This window comes from Natator depressus, chromosome 2 (genome assembly GCF_965152275.1).
Source record: "Natator depressus isolate rNatDep1 chromosome 2, rNatDep2.hap1, whole genome shotgun sequence".
Classification (NCBI taxonomy): Eukaryota; Metazoa; Chordata; order Testudines; family Cheloniidae; genus Natator; species Natator depressus.
In genome coordinates, this window is record NC_134235.1 from 150,173,740 (window position 1) to 150,191,169 (window position 17,430).

Below are 17,430 nucleotides of genomic sequence, written 5' to 3' on the forward strand. Positions count from 1 at the left end.
ATTTTCAGTCCAATTTGCTGGCTGAATGCGTTGAGTTGAGTTGTTTTTTCTTGTATATGGTGTTGAGTATGTGATAGGACAGCGAGATCATCTGTGATGTCCAAGTCTTCAAGGGATGAGAAGAGTGTTCATTTAATGCCTCTTGGCATGTCTTCTGTTGTACGCTGCATTACCCAGTCGATGGCAAATGTTGAAGAGGATTGCAGACATGACACACCCCTGATGTACTCCTGTTTTGACTTCAAAACTGAGCTCACTGTGATCAACACTGCATGTAAAGTTGAAATAAAAGCTTTAGATGATGATGATGATATGGAGAGGGATTCCATATGCCCTCAGAATGCGCCATAGGCTGGTCCTGTGAATGCTATCAAAAGCCTTCTCAAAGTCTATGAAGTTTATGTAGAGCTGCTGTTGCCATTCTAAGCATTGTTCTATTATGTTTCGTAGAGTGAAGATCTGGTCTGTGCAACCACGCCCTTTCCAAAAACTGGCTTGCTCTTTTCCGAGAAAGCTATCAACTGCCTCTGATATATGCTGGACTATGGTCTTACACAATACTTTGGTTGGCACAGATAAACGTATGATACAAAGCCAGTTATTACAATCCCTGAGAGTTCCTTTCTTTGGTATCTTTACTATAACCTCATTGGTCCACTCATTTGGCACTTTTTCCCTTTCCCAGACTGATGTAAATAGAGTGGCCAGGATAGATGCTGCTAACTCAGGATTTACCTTGAACAGTTCTGCATTCCAGTTATCCTTACCAGGAGCTTTCCCATTTTTTAAGGATTTGATGGCTTGAATGATCTCTTCCTTAGTTGGGGTGTCAGTGTTGATATCAAGATCTTCTTCTGCCTCCTGGATGTTTGCTTCCTCTTTAGGTGGCTCCCTGTTCTGCAATTCTTTAAAATGCTCTGTCCAGCGCACTTCTTGTTCTTTTTCTGTTGTTAGTTGGTGGCTTTGTTTGTCCCTGATGAGAGTGTTTGTTGGTGTCTGCTGTTTACCATTGATAAGCCGCGTCATTTTGTAGATGGTTCCTTGTTCACCACAAGCAGCTGCATCCTCTGCTTGTGTTGCCAGATTATCAGTATAATGTCATTTGTCCGTTCTCACAAGAACATAAGAATGGACATATTGGATCCATCTAGCCCAGTATTCTGTCTTCTGACAGTGGCCAGAGCCAAATGCTTCACAGGAACAGAACATGGCAATTTTGAGTGATCCATTCCCCATTGTCCAGTCCCAGCTTCTGGAAGTTGGAAGTTTATGGACACTAGGAGCATGGGGTTACATCCCTGACTATCTTGGCTAATAGCCATTGATGGACCTGTGCTCCATGAACTTATCTAATTCTTTTCTGAAGTCAGTTGTACTTTTGGCCTTCACAACACCCCATGGCAACGAGTTCCACACGATGACTGTGCATTGTCTGAAGAAGTACTTCCTTATGTTATGCTACCTACTTATGTTATGTGAAGGGGTAATATAACCTTTCCAATTCACTCTCTCCACACTGTTCATGATTTTATAGACCTCTGTCAGATCCTCCGTTAATAGTCTCTTTTCTAAGCTGAACAGTCCCAGTCTTTTTAACCTCTCCTTGTATGGAAGCTGTTCCATATGTGAAGGGGTAATATAACCTTTCCAATTCACTCTCTCCACACTGTTCATGATTTTATAGACCTCTGTCAGATCCTCCGTTAATAGTCTCTTTTCTAAGCTGAACAGTCCCAGTCTTTTTAACCTCTCCTTGTATGGAAGCTGTTCCATATGCCTAATAACTTTTGTTGCCCTTCTCTGCACTTTTTCCAATTCTAATATACCTTTTTTGAGATAGAGTGACCAGAACTGCATGCATTATTCAAGGTGTGGGTGCACCATGCATTTATATACTGGCATTATTATTATGTTTTCCTTTCTTTTCCATACATTCCGTTACCTTTTTGACTGAGGCTGCACTTTGAGTGGATGTTTTCAAAGAACTATCCATGATGACTCCAAGATCTGTTTCTTGAGCATTAACAGCTAATTTAGACCCCATCATTTTAAATGTATAGTTGGAATTATGTTTTCCAACGTGCATTACTTCGCACTTATCAACATTGAATTTCATCTGCCATTTTGTCACTCAGTCAAGTGAGATCCTTTTTCAACTCTTCACTGTCAGGTTTGGATTTAACTATCTTGGATTATAAACTATCTATTCACATATTCATACACAGTCACAGCATGGCCCTAGTCCCACACTGGGATATTCAGGAGCTTGCCAGTCTGAATACCACAGATGCACAGAAGCTCTGGTGAGCAAACTATTTAAACAGCTGAGTAAATCCCCTCCACATCACACTATCCAGTGTTCCTCCAGTGCACACCTCTGCTAGGTTTACTACAGGTAAACTGGAAGATGGGTAGAGAGTAGATAAAAACTGGCTATGGTCATCCAGATAAGTTGTTATTCCCCTACCTAAAAGAAGCAGTACATAGGAACTCCAGCAGGTCCCTCAAGTTAATCCATCACCTTATCTGTAGCAAGCATGTTGGTACAGAAGGAGATGGTCATGCACAGGCAGGACAAGCTGGCATACTGTAATGAGCCAGCAGATGGTAGCACTTCCAAGCACCAGAAGGAAGGGACAGCTTGGAGCAAACTCTCCAATGACCAACAGTTCCCTCTGCTAATAGTAGGTACAGAAGGTCTAGCAAGGAGTAATCAGTATACCGTGCATACACACACGGTGCACTGTCCCACAGGGACCCCCTTGGAGTGTGAGGAACTGAGACACCCCAGGTACCACAGACAGGACACACAGGTAGTGAACAACCACTAACCAGCCAGAAACTTTCACATAGGACACTCATAACAAATCAACAGACAGTATCACACTCCTGACAAGGATACAGAATCATCACCTGGAGCTGGCAAGACAACCCTCCCAACATACAAGTGACCCAGCCAAATAACCACCAACACAGAGGATGTGGTGGTTGTTTCAAAAAACTCTGGGGGGCGCTCACACTGAAAAGCAAATGCCATCCCTTCTGAGGCTAGACAAAATATTAGGAGTGAAATTCCATATTGCTCCACGTACAGTTTATCATAGATCATAGATAATCATAGAATACCAGGGTTGGAAGGGACCTCAGGAGGTCATCTAGTCCAACCCCCTGCTCAAAGAAGGACCAATCCCCAATTTTTTGCCCCAGATCCCAAATGGCCCCCTCAAGGATTGAACTCACAACCCTGGGTTTAGCAGGCCAATGCTCAAACCACCGAGCTATCCCTCCCAGTTCTAATGTCTGTGAGTGTACCTCCCAGTACAGTGGAGAGAACCGTGTCCAAAACAGAAACTAACAGCAACAACACAGACAAACCATTCAGACAAGGAGAAAATCCAATACAATATCCCACTGAGACTGACCCTGGGGAAACAGGCCAGACCATGTCCAATACAATATCTCTGCAGATAACTGTGTTGCTGACCCAGGAAATGGTGCGTACACACAATATTCCTAAACTTCATGACAAATCTGCACCCAGCACAGGGTTTCTCTGCAACAAGTCATCTCACTCCACAACACCCTCTGACACAGTGAAGCCCTTTCTCCCGAGGTGCTGGAAGATGTCTCTACAGAAAACACAGTCTGGTTACCTCAAAGGGCCTGCTATAAAGCAAAAAGTGGACAGATGGCTGGCCCGATGAAGCAGGATCATAAGCAATATTTAAATTGTTACCAATTATGCTGGATCAATATATGGGACTGTATGGGAAGTTCACAGACAAGGCAGACCCTCTGGCAATATTACAGGAAAGCTAGCAACTGACGTGACCCGTCAGAAAATCAATCTGCAGCAGAGAGCTGCTATATGACCAAAATTAACCTGAAACAAAAATCAAACTAATGTTGTCAAAAATAATGAGGCAAGGCACTTCACAGAGTCTGGGGGTGGAGGTGTGGGTGGAAGAATTAATACATGGAGAGAGAAAAACATCCCAACCTGTACATTTCTTTTCTCTGAAATAATGGGTGTGATTCACCCTGGATTGCTCAAATTGTATGCCAAGATAACTCCATTGAAGTCAATGGAGATACCATGGGGTAGAACTGGAGTAATGCAGTGGTGAAGCTGGCCTAATATGACTCTTCAATGGGTCCCAAACTGCAGGACACCTAGGCTTTGGCTACACTAGCACTTTTGTCAGCAAAACTTTTGTCAGTTAGGGCTGTGACACCTCCCCCCCCCCACCGACCGACATAAGTTTCACCAACAAAAGCACCGGTGTGGACAGCGCTGTGTCAGTGGGAGACACTCTCCCGCTGACATAGCTACCACCACTCATTGGAGGTGGTTTAATTATGCTGGCAGGAGAGCTCTCTCCCACTGGTTACACGGGAGTCCTTACCGTGGTGCAGCTGCAGTGGTACAGCTGTGCTGCTGTAAGGTCTGTAATGTAGACATAGCCCTAGTTTGTGTTTTGCCTCAATGTTCACATCTCCTCTCTCTGGATAACTCCCCTTTGAGAGCCCTTAGTGGGCATCCAGGGCAGAAAACTCAGAATTCAGCTATTTCTGTATAGATTCTCACCAAAAACCTGTACCTTTGTCTGCATTTAAATAACTCTCACTAGATAAAATGGTATGTTTCAGGTAACACCCAGAAAGATGTGCCAAACACAGGAATATGATTTCTGGACATTGTAAAATTGATTATAATTCATAAAATTCAATACCCCTTTTTGACTATATATATACACACACACACACACACACACAGACACGCTCCTGTAGCAAATAACCAAAATCAGAAAGAAGAAAAAAGTTTTTAAGAGCAATGGGTGAAAAATTTGGCTTCTACCAACATATCTGCAAACTGTCCCTGATATTTAATCCCTTAAAGCTTGAGTTTTTAATTAAAAAAAAAAAACGAAAAAAACCCCACAAAAAACCCCAAATCAACAAGCTTCTGTTAGTGGGTAAAGTACTTTGAAAATTAGAATAACATGATTATTTAAGATCCAGTTGCTAGTACATTCTGAACTGTGAACTTAACCAAAAAACCAGGCTTACTCAACTTCAGAATAGTTAGTAATACACACAAAAAGTGCTATAAATTCGCTTACAGCAGTGGTTTACTCCTAAACAAATGTTTATTTCACCTGTTTAGATAACTGTTCTTCACAAAGTTTGTAGAGTGTGTAAAATTTTCGACTAAGGATTTGATTGTCTCGGAAACCTGCACTTGCCAGCTTGACTCTCATAATGATACCACGGTCAGGCACCATCATAGCTACTGTACGGAACTGAATCTTTAGATTTTCTGGAAGTTCCTGTCGCCCTGCATAACCAGGATTCTGAAAGACACAGAGTGCAAAGTAATAAATTATCACTTTAACCCTCTGCTCACACTGAGAGTATTTTTTTCTGGGTATTACCTAATATAAACACAGGAGTGAGTGCTGGAATATGACAACCAGAGCACACAGCCCTCACATACCATGATCCAATTTAATCTAAAATACTGCAGCTCATGCAATATGTAATACCACACCCACTATTCTGAGACCACAGGAATATCTAGTAAATGTGTTGTTTTGGCAAACCACAGTAATATTATTAATATTTTTAAAAGTAAACAATTTTAAAATAAAGATAAATGCCTCGATCTTCAATTATGATTGAGGAACACTCAGCACAGCTTTATGCTCCCCTGTTCCTGTACCCATTATGCTGACAGCAGAAGTTATGCACTGCTGCCCTGCCCAGGAGGAATCCTCCAGTGGTCAATTAAACTGGATCTTAGGCAGATTTGGGCCACACCTAAATTCTGGAGGACTGACACCAAAAATTCTAAATTCTGATGAAGAGCTTGATGAGACAGACTATAATGGGTCCTGAAAGAGCCGACTGTGTGTCCTTTTGTTCGTTCCGGTTTGTAAAAATATTTAGTACTTGAATTTCATCTCAGCCTGACAAGTTTTCCATATCCAATTAAAAAAAACACCCTGAAACATGTGGTTTATGATGGAAATATGACTTGTATTCAGTACAGCAAGTCCTATGTTCCTATTAGAGATAAGGGCAACAGAGGACGTCAATATTATTTATGAGCCTACACACTATCAGTCAAATCCTGATTGCTTTACTCATACAAATAGTCCCATTGACTACATACAAATAGTCCCATAAGACTATTTTGTGGGTAAAGGAAACAGGAGTCTGTCCTCTGATGCTATGATTCACACAGACATACCATAGTCAGAAATATGCCAAATTCTCTGTCCATGTCAACAACGTCACCATCAGTAAAGATGAACTGGGGCTTCTTATTTTTCTTACACTGAAGCACAATATAGATCTGCTGAGCAGCTACTGACAGAACAGGAAGTTCAATGCGATTAAATTCATCAAAGCAACCCCATGCACCCGACTGGGCTAAACCTATGAGAAAACGAGGGGGGAAACCACAAGAATTTTGTTAGACACAGTACATCAGGCCATACATAAAGTACAGTATATTTTGGATTTATAATGTAGCATGAGAAAAAACTAAGAGAATGTGATAAAACATACGGAGGAAAAACTCAAAATAAATCAGGGTTACCCATTAGAACCACCCAAGGAAACACTCCTCAATAAAATAGATGTATGAACACCTTTGCAGGGAATCCCATGCCTTTATAGCTACCATTATCAAAGCCAGGGACTGCTGTAAATATTATATTTATATATAGCACCTATGGGCAGAAAAAAAAGGCCCAACACCCTTTGCAGTGCACAGAGAGCCAAGAGTGCACGGGGCCAAGAACAGGATTGTTTGAGGGGGTTCACTTGAAGTAGAGCTTGGGACCACATCCAGATATCATTGTACTCCTGATAGCACCACAGCTGCACTCAGCTTTTTATAGTAACCAATGCACACAGCAAGAACTGAATGGAAAACAGAGTTCTCCTCCTGAAGAACTAACAATCTGAAGTCACACACCATTACAACAAATGCACGTAACAGGTCATGGAGTGGAATTGTGGCCTGATGTTATAAACCTCTTGGTACAGGTGTACTTTTAAGACGGTCAAATCCCTCCATTTCTGCATCAAGTCCAAGTCACCAGGCTTGTAGCAGGGATTTTACAGTTATGGATGAGGGAAGAAATTCTCTCCCAAGTTGTGGCGTGGCAGTGAAGGTGCTGCAGTAGCCCCTTCTCCTATTTCACTCCCACCCCAAGAGAGGCAACAGCCAATCAATGTGTGCAGGAGTTGATCCACTCTCTCCTCTCTTCAGCGGTGCAAGCAGAAATCATTTCTTGATGGTATACAGCACTCATGGGAGGGACACAAGGGGGGGGGGCACATGACCTCCCCAGGTGACCCCCCTCCTGCCCCACTCCCAGCCTTGGGCCCCACGCTCTCCCCATTCCCTCCCTATGATCCACATCCATCCCACGTTACCTGCGGTGGGGAGGGGGAGCTCTGTCCTCCTTCTGCTGCGTCAGAGACTTCTGCTATACAGACCCCAGGCAGGAGGACTCAGGAGATGCAGCTGCATGGAAGGGCTGGAGGGGCGGGGCTGGGGGCAGTACAGCCACGCCAGAGCTGCTGCTGGTGTTCTGCTCCTTTCCCCGCTGGGAACTGCAGCAGTTCCTCCAGTGGCTGTACTGCCCCCAGCCTCACACCCCCGAGCCCTGGCCTCCAGCGGGGCTGCTATACAGATGGAAGAGACACAGCTCTGTGGAAGGGCAGGGGGCAGGGTTGGGGGTGAGCTCCTCCTCTGTCTTTCCGGTACACCATACTAGCTATAAATATCTTACTGGTACGGCATACCAGACTGTACCACCGTACTTGCACCACTGCCTCTCCTCTCACAGCCCACTGCTGCCCCGTCTCCAAACCTTGATGCACTTGGATAGAGGGAACCTTAGCAGGTGGCCCCTATGGCGCGGCCTCTGTGCAGACTCACTAAACCCCGCCTGCTCTTGTGCAGCAGAATATCCCCCATTCTCCAGCAGGAAGGATCTCCATGGACATCCGGATTTAACCCAAACAGTAGTTTGGAGCTGAAGATAGCCAACTCCTGGTAACAACTGATTGGGAGGCCATTCCAAGTATAGAGTGGGGCATGGAGGAAGGTATTACACTGGGAGTGGATAAAGAAACAAGGATCATTGTGCAGTAGAGGGAGTGACCTGGGACGAGATGGGAAGAGAGAAGACTAGAGCTGTAAGCTGGAATGGAGCAGTGGAGTGCTTTAAAGACAAGGACAAATAACTCAGACTGAACACACACAAAAAGAGAAGGAGCCAGGACAAAGATTTAAGATGCAGGGAAAGAGGTGAGAGGGAAATGACATTGGTGGCATCCTTTTGCACAGAGTGTAGAGGGAAAGGATGAGGTACAGAGAGGCCAGAGGTTCAGACTGTCATGGTACCCAGGGAGGAAGAAATAGAAAATGTGGCTATTCTGCCTGAAAGACTATTTACAGCAATTTTTTAATATAGTACTATTTTATATTCTTTGTATGGAATGCTCTATTTAAAAAATGTCTCTAACATGCACCCACTATAAGAAGAAAACAGACAGGGCCCTGTATATGCCACGATTCTGCATATTCATATTCTGTATTTTTCCTTCCTAGGGTACCTTATGAATGCCATATTATCTAGCCCTTGCCACAGAACTGTCCTACAGAATCTAAGCTTTCATTTATAAATTTTGTTAGCCCTTATTGTTATGAAAAAATCTTTACAAACATAAACCACCTCTCAATCAATGTAGGGCTGCCTTCCTGCAGACAGTGTGCAACAATATCAGAGAGTTGTGTGCAGTCCTATTCATCTCCACGGGTGGCTAACAATGAAATCTAAAATGTACAATTCAAAACCTGACTCAGGTTTCTATTTCTATTCAGGAAGGGTGCCTAAGCATGTGCTCAATTTTAAGTATGTGCTTAAGTGCTTTGCTTAAAAAGGGGGGGGGGATTTAAGAGCATGCTTAAGTACTTTCCTGAATCGGGGCCCAAATGTCAACTCTGTTAACTACTTCACTGCTGATACGTTTAGCAGAAACATCCAGTTAATATGTTTATCCCACAATGCCAAGCTGCCTCTGAAAACCTCAAATATCCAAAACCCAAAATACCCCAACCCAGCTGCCAAAACTTCCAGCTTTAGCCCTGAGAATATCTAACGCAGTTACGCACTGTCCATACAGAAACATGCAGTATACTGAAAGCATTAAATGTTGAGACAGTGGAAATGGAATTTAATATCAAAATAAAATGCACAGGGGGTTTTATACTGGGTATATTTTTCCTTTTCGTACTTAATTTAAACTCTTCCTTTTTAATTTAAACAAAGTTGCTACAGAATTTTTCATCAAATGTTTTTCATCATTTTCCACCGAAGTGCTGAGGAATCCAGGGCCCTTCTGCAGAATTTAGGTCTAACTTGTCCCAGATTACATGGGGCGTAGAAAACATATGTCTCACACATATATACTAGCCAAATCTATGATGAGATATGATAACACTGGCTTTGGCAGGCCACATTTCACTTTATTAATTAAGAACCTATTTTAACTTCACCACTGGAGCTTTTAAAGAGAACATAACAGAACTAAAACTCAGAGTCTTGTAACTGGTTAGGACAAAAATGGTTAAACACATCAGGAAACCTACTCCCTGCTCCTCCCCACCCTAACCAGCAGACCTTTATCAACAAAGCATATGTCCTACAAGAGGCATTAGTGGCTCTGTGATGTTGAACTATATAGTATGTTCAGGGTTCTCAGATTTTTCATGCCAATGTTTGCCGCACAGGTGAAATAAATCAAGGGCTGATTTTATAGATTCTGCAGAAGCTGTTTCCCCACAAAATTCCAAGAAACTGAAAATACCCAGTTTTTTGTGCATATGCATTTACATACACACACAATATGCTAATATAGACTGTGTGTAAATTGCATTCTTTGAGTGAGAGCATCCCTCTGGTTTTAAAAACTGTAGCAGGGGACTGTGTGGGAAGAAATCTTTATGAGGATTTCATCACAACATCCCATGGAAAGGAGGGATTGACCTCTGCATAAAAGGCCACAGGTCCATTCCCAAACCTGGCAGATCTACATAGAAGCCCAATGCTTCTACAACAACTCTGGGCCCCAGCAGGCTGCTCCTTGTCACTCTGGCTGCAGTGGCTCCTAGGACTCCAGAGGGAGACTGTAGAAAAGTTATTACAATTTGGGGCTATATTACCTTTTCCAGGTTTCTCCACAAACCTGGACACACTGGATGATGTGCAAACCCACCTGGCCTACCCAATTTTCTCCCCACAAGTTTACCCTGCCAGGCCTCCTTAGGGTCCATGTGTGTGCCAGGATTGCGGTGGAAGAAAACCATGCCAAAGAGTGGCTGAGCCTCCTTCTGGGTAGAGAGGGGAGATCTTTCCACAGAGGGTCCTCATCATGTGTGGATCTAGGGAAGGGAGATGATCCAGTACTTTCCTTGTATCTTGTTTAGCTTGCCCATGTGAACAGCTAACTCTTTTCTAATGTGATAGCTTTTTTAAAGATATGATGGAGGCGATTCCCCACAGTGCTACACTAGTTTTATGTCAGTGAAATTCCATTAATTGTAATGGTGGTATACTGGTATAAACTGGAGGAGCATAGTGATGAATCCACCTCATACCTTTATTTAGCGGAATTCTTTTTTCTTCCTTGGCTTTTGTGAGCACATGAACAGGCACTAAAGATCCAATCCTACCCCTTTAAAAGCAGTTCAGAAACTTCCATTTTCTTCAGTGGTGCAGAATTGGATCCCTTTCTGAAGTATTTTTCCTCTATGTAGACAGAGAATTTGATGAGTTTTCAAAGATCCAGACAGAGTTAACATTGGGGACGGATTTGGCCCTACATGTTTTCTGCTTTAAGTGACATACTTTTACTGCAAGTTATCAGGTTCCACTCTAAAAACTATTTTTGCAACAATGATCACCTTGGGGAAAGAACAGGAAAAAAATAAAACATGCAATTCTTTAACATAAGTGTATGTTGCTGGATATAATATTGACATTTTATGCATACTGTGAGCTGTGTATGAAATTATCTTAAACTTACTTTGCCTTTATAATGGTGAAATTCAGTTCTGGTCAGATTTTTTTCCCCTTTGGGAGGAAATAATAATTTGTTTTGTATTGCCACCTGCTGGAAAAGTTGAGAGTGCCTAAGAATTGGGAGGCCTGACTTTCAGAGGAGCTGAGCATTCCACAACTCCCAATGAAATCTGGCCCTTGCAAAATAATTTCACTTGTGCAGAAAAGGACAGTGTGAGGGGTTATCTACCCCACACAAGGCCTGAGTAGGAAAAAGGGGCCAATTAACCCCATGACAGGCCTGGAAGAGAGTCAGGACTGATAAGGCCTAATAGCGGATGAGGCCCAGCCAGGGGAGGAGCTAGGATAGGCATGAAAAGAGAGACCAACCAGGGGGCGAGCAACTGAAAGAGAGCTAGTCTAGAGCTAATCCCCGAGATGAGCCAACAAGAGGCAGCAAGTAGTAAATGCCATGACAATTTGGTGGCAAATACGTGTATGACGGTTGCCCCTGGTACAAGGGGAGGGTGAGAGGCCATAGTAGCGAGTTTAGAAGAAAAGAGACAATGGGGCCACAGGGTCTGGGGGCCTTTTTTGGAGAAGGCCAGTTTACCCTTCTGAACTGGGCACCAGCATTTTCACTCCCATTTAACCGAGGAAGAAAAGCACCCAACGAGGATCCCGGCACTGCTTGCACAGGCCCTGCAGAACCAGCAGGGGCAGGAAGGGTATTTAATGAAACCGGTGCAACAGCAACAATTTTTTTTTAGGACCCTCCCCCAAAGCGAGCAGGGGCAGAAGAGGCTGGGAGCAGAAACGAAGTTCCAGGGCCAGGAGGCTGGTGACCAGGCCGAGAGAGTGTTATGCCTGGGGGCAGAAGGGACGTCTGGAAAGGGAATGCCCCTACATATAAGGGCAAGAAAGCTAGTCATGAAGTGAGGGATGTAGGAAAGCCTCAGAAAGTCCCAGCTGCTGAGGGAGTAGGGAAAAAAGGGACCTGTTTTTCCTTCGGGGAATGGGGACATGTGAGGAGGCATTGTCTGCTCAAGAAAAAGGAAAATAGCCAAGAAAAGGGCATAGAGTCAGTAAAGGAACAGAAGGAGGAGCCAGAGGCCCACTGTATGTGCACAGTGGTTGTAGAGAAGGCGGGGGACTTGTGAGGATGGAAGGTGAAGAGAAATTGGAGGGAAGAAAGAGTCCCCAAAAGACAAAGTTAAATGATACTGGGACCAATACAGAGGGTAATCAGAATACAGCAGGAACTCAAACCCTGATCAAAAGGGTGGTGGGAGAATCTGCGGAACAAGGGCAAAAGCTACAAGAGAAGTTAATAGCTGCAGAGCAAGCGTTGCAAATTGCTTTGCAAGACTTAGAATTTCAGCAGGATAAGTATCAGAACACAATGGAGGAGAAGGGTAGATTGCTTCTCATGGTGGACAAGCTGAAGCAGGAATGAGATGACCGGTGGGCCCAGCTCCATCAACTCCAGGGGAGAAGGCAGCCGTATTCCTGAGGGTTACAGGGTTACCTTGGAGGGTATGTGATGGGGGTCTACCCCTCACAAGACCTGAGTAGGAAAAAGGGCCAATTAACCGTGGAGGAGAGTCAAGACTGAGAAGGTCCAATAGCTGATGAAGCCCAGCTGGGGGAGGAGTTGGGATAGGCATAGAGAGAGAGAGACCACGGGGTGAACAACTGAAGCAGGGGGGCATCAGACCAGTTGAGAGCTAATCGCCAAGAGGAGCCACAAGGAACAAACTCTGTGACAGACAGGCACAGCAAGTGAACTGCCAGCCCTGTAGGACAGTAGAGCCATATTAATATCTAGGAAATATTCAGGTATATTCACGCAGCATATGATGACAGTGCTTGAATCAGCTGTAGAAGCAGACATCATTTCATGTAGAATAAAAAACTGAAAGAAACAAATAAAAAACAAGACTACACAGAGGCCATTTTCCATTTACACAATCATCCAAGGGGACTTCAATGCAATAGCAGGTGGAAATGAGGGTGAGAATGAAAAGTATGTGGGAAAATTCAGTAAAGGTTGAAAAGCCCAGATGGAGTCATACTTGAAGCTGTGGAGGTGCAGAGAAGTATAGCAGAGAGGATGGGGATGCAAAAGGAGGAGAGGAGCGAAACAGGAAGTATTCAGGGAAGATGAAGGAAAGAAAGGGGAAGCAGTTTGGAAACAGAAGGAAAGAAGAACAATCAGATATCAAGACAGTAGAGAGAATGGCAGACAGAGAGGATTCGTTAAGGAAAACAGAGAAAATGGGAATAGTGGGGAAGGAAATATAAAAGAACAAGAGGGAGAGAGGACAAGGCACAACTGGTGCTTAAAAGGAAAATGGAGACTACAGAAAAGGAAGGTAACAGAAGAGGATGGAAGATAGAACACAGTCCCTTCAGAAATTAATTATTTCCGACATCAGCTGTGTACAGTAATGTCATCAAATAGAAAATGGAGAAACAAATACACCATAGCACATGTGTGAAAACTCACTCATGAACTGGCAAATGTTCTTATTTACAGGAGTCTCTCTGACAGGGCAGTCTAGCATTACTGTTCTGTACTGCCTTGCAAGAGACCCAAATGAGATTGTTCCTGCCAGTCTATCAGCATTGGGGTGTGCAGTGTAGGGGGATGGGATGGGGAAGGTTAGGGTTCTTGGAGAACACCACCTGAGTGCATGATAAATCTCTATGGCTCAACAGGCACTGAAACAATGCTAAATGTAGAGGCACATGGCCTGATTCTACTCTTACTTATTACGGCAGTGTCACTACATTGACTGCAGTGGAATTACCCTGATTTACAGCAGAGTGACTGCAATGAGAATCAGGTTCATAGACCAGAGTGCAGATTAGGTGACTTTCAGTGCATCCACCAGTTGCCACTGAGACCCAATTCAAAGTCTGTGAAAGGAACTGTTTAAAGCATAGAGCTCTCCAAGCAGAAACTGAAATAAAAGAAGGGCAGTGAGGAGAATAGTACGGCTCTTATTTGTATCCCCAATTATTTATTTTTCCATCAAGCTAATCTTAAGCAGGCTGCTTCTGCGCTTCTTCATCCTTCTGCTGGCTGTAGACAAAGCTCACTAACCATAGGTCATTCTATTGTTTCAGTCTCACTCACAAAAACACTCCACACAGAAACGCATTTTTCTTTTAACGGCTAAAATGAATAAACAGAACAGTGTCTTACCTTTATAAATACGACCTAGGCCTCTGTAGTCCATCTGGTCTGAACAATTAAAGACAACAACGTATTTTCCCAGACATTTGCCCATGTCTTTAGTTGTCTCTGTTTTCCCAGTACCTGCGGGTCCTGCTGGAGCACCACCCATACTCATTCCCAAAGCCTGAGCCAATGTGATATAACATCTGGAGACAGATTGGAAAACAGCATTAATTTTTCTTCACTGTTATCTGCCCAACGTATAGTGACTAAGTGTAGTAACTGTTATATAAATCTGGGGGTGGGAAAGGAAAGGGAATTTCTTCCTTTCAGTACAGCTTGGTAACTCCCATTGGTGTTAACAGTAATTGGTGCATATCAGGGGACAAATCCTGCTTTTCCTTTATGTTGTTGGGAGTAGGATTTTGCCTCCAAAGTGGATTCTATACTCCTAGTGTGATTACCTGTCAGTTAAAGGAGTTATAACGAGTCTGTCTATACAGCCTAAGTATTCATTGCAGTAGCTGAACTCCACATCAGTGATTTGGATGATGCATTTGTCCACATCTTCAATAAAGTAAAACCTGGATTGTTTTTGCCATTCAAAGTCAGATGGAGATTTAATATTCATACGGACCTGTAACAAAAGCACAAAACCATTAGTGTAGACGTGATATACTGTAATAAAAAATATGAGCAGAGAAAGTGACATATCTTAAATTGTCTGCTTTCCATTTCCATCAACAGGTCAGAAAAAACACAATAGGATTAACCAATTATCGAAGGGTTAATATACAGCAGACGTCAATAATACTTGACATTGAATTAACTGATATGAAATACACATTCAAAAATACTCATAAAAATTAATGAAAAATGATGGGGACAGGAAAAAGCCTCAGGCATCATACAGAACTTGGCACTTTGACTTCTAGCTATCAGTGTTAGTTCTTTATACTTTTCTTTCCTTATTTAGAAACTCATTTGGTATTTCTCTCTGCGCAGTATATAAATCATTTAAACAATACATATTCCCCTGAATTACTGCTCTTAGTGTGCAGGATGTTTCCCTTTTTTTTTGCTTCCAATTTCTTAATCATTGTCTCATGCTTTCATATTATCTACCATAGGGAAGAGTTTGATGCACTTAAAATTTTAAAAGTAAATCTGTGTAAGTTATTGTTTACTCCTCTTCTCAAAATACATGAAACCCAGCTTCTTTAATCTTCCAGCAGCCCTTGCCTCAAATCAGGAAGTGGAGACAGGGGCTGGAAATCACAAAGCTCAATCTAAAGCTAAAAGAGAACATATTTTTGAAAAACTCCAATGATGTAAAGTCTTAAATTTTGAATCACAGGGTAAGGTCAACAGTGCTTTCCCCTTAGCAAAGACAGTTCTTGTATGCTGAAAAACAGTAATAATTTTAAAAAGGAAAACCCACAGTTTATGAGTCTGACTCTGCAAACTGATCCACATGCATGCACCCTTCCACCTGTGTGGAGTCCTGTTGACTTCAATGGAATTCCACAAGGGAGTAAAGATCTGTGTGTGTGGCTCTATTTGCAGGACTGGACTCTAAAGTTGTATGTTGTGAAGCCCTGGCCCCACGGAAGTCAATGGCAAAACTATCACTTCAGTGGGCCAAAAATTCACACTATGTTTTTAAGTCCCCAGTCCTGCAATTTGTTTCATGTGGCTGGACTGCTGCCCCTGGAGAAAGCCACAGTGAGATCAATAGGCAGCCATCAATAGTCTGCCCGTATGCAACTACTTGCAGGATCGGAATCTACATTTTTCTTAGTGAATATGTTTATGTTGTCAGCCACAAATAATTCAATACTGCAAACAAATACGATACTTGTAATGTAAATCTTTTAAGATGCAGTTAGAAAAGACAAACCCAGATAGCATGCAACTGCATGACAGTACTAACAGCAGTTAAACAAATATTTTGAAATGTTTTTCAATTAGAGAGCTCTTAAAAAAAAACCTCACCAAATCATCAAAGATATCCTTTTGATGTACATGAATAGTGATTAAAGTCTCATATTTTGTGCGCTCCATCCTTGTCAGATTACGTGTTGTCACGTCAATCAAATCATTTAAAAGGTCCAGAAACTTCTGATTTGTTGTGTGCATGACCTTTCCCATACAGCAAGAGAACAGAGTTATATTAATACAAACACCCTTTGCTCTTTCAATCTCTGGAGGATGAACAGTTGCAGACATTTACAAATATATATCCCCTGTTTTAGTTACGTTTTGCTCCAGCCTCACTTTGTATTAACTGGGGCTGCAATCCTGAATCAAGAGCTACTAGAGCATATTCCCTGAGCCCCTGTGGAGTCCCAGTGACTTTAGTGGGATGATACATGGGCTGAGGGGTCTATGCTAGCAGGTTCCATTGCAGGACAGTGGCCTAATATAGTACACCTCACCTTCACCTGGTAGAGTGTTTGTATTGTGTCCTCGTCAAAAGCAATTAAGCAATGAGACTTCAGCCTTTGGGTACTAAACTATACACATCAGCCAACCAATATGTTCACTTTTGGGAAACATGAAGCTGGGATTCTGACTCTGTCCTTAATACCACGGTAGCTTTCAGAGGAGAAAACTGGTGTAAGGGACAATTTAAATGTGCCTGAAGTGACCCTTTATTTCTGCTACAAGAGACTACGGAATAAAATAGTCTGACTTCTTACGATTATAACAGGGGCTCCACTCCTGCAGTTGCAGCGATAAGTTGGACCCCTGTCAATAACTCCAAATGGGATTCTGTGCAGGCCCAGGGGTGATAGAGTAGTTTGTAGCACTTAGGCCACAGTGAGTGCTTTGAACACATGAAGGGATGATCATATTGGGGATTGTGGGTTTTTTGAGGATATTTGCAGACCCGGACCTATTCCATATGCTGAGGAAAATTACAAATAAATGTTTTTTTAAAGGAGGAAACAAACAAACAAAACCAACAAGAAATTTTGTTTGCCAGTGACATTTGATTCTAGTTAAATTAGCTGCAATGGAACAAAAACTGGGTCCATGCCCTTTTTGGCTTTGTCTGATGTAGAAAAATGGGGGGTTAAAGTATTTCCCCCCTAGTCTGGAGACTTGTTTAATTTTAATTTAAGTTTAATTTTAGCCAGTAACATCACAATAAGGTAT

The 17,430-nt window shown here is 42.8% G+C and overlaps 1 protein-coding gene across 1 annotated transcript in view; it reads right to left on the reverse strand.

Moving 5' to 3' along the window:
• The window catches only part of LOC141982777 (dynein axonemal heavy chain 5-like), a 272,918-nt gene that overhangs the window by 148,516 nt on the left and 106,972 nt on the right, over positions 1-17,430 (reverse strand). The window contains exons 40-44 of the mRNA XM_074945122.1: positions 16,264-16,410; positions 14,733-14,905; positions 14,296-14,474; positions 6,254-6,441; positions 5,160-5,354 (exon numbers count right to left, since the gene is read on the reverse strand). Of these exons, the coding sequence (XP_074801223.1) occupies positions 5,160-5,354; positions 6,254-6,441; positions 14,296-14,474; positions 14,733-14,905; positions 16,264-16,410 (882 nt within the window). The remainder of the gene's footprint in view (positions 1-5,159; positions 5,355-6,253; positions 6,442-14,295; positions 14,475-14,732; positions 14,906-16,263; positions 16,411-17,430) is intronic.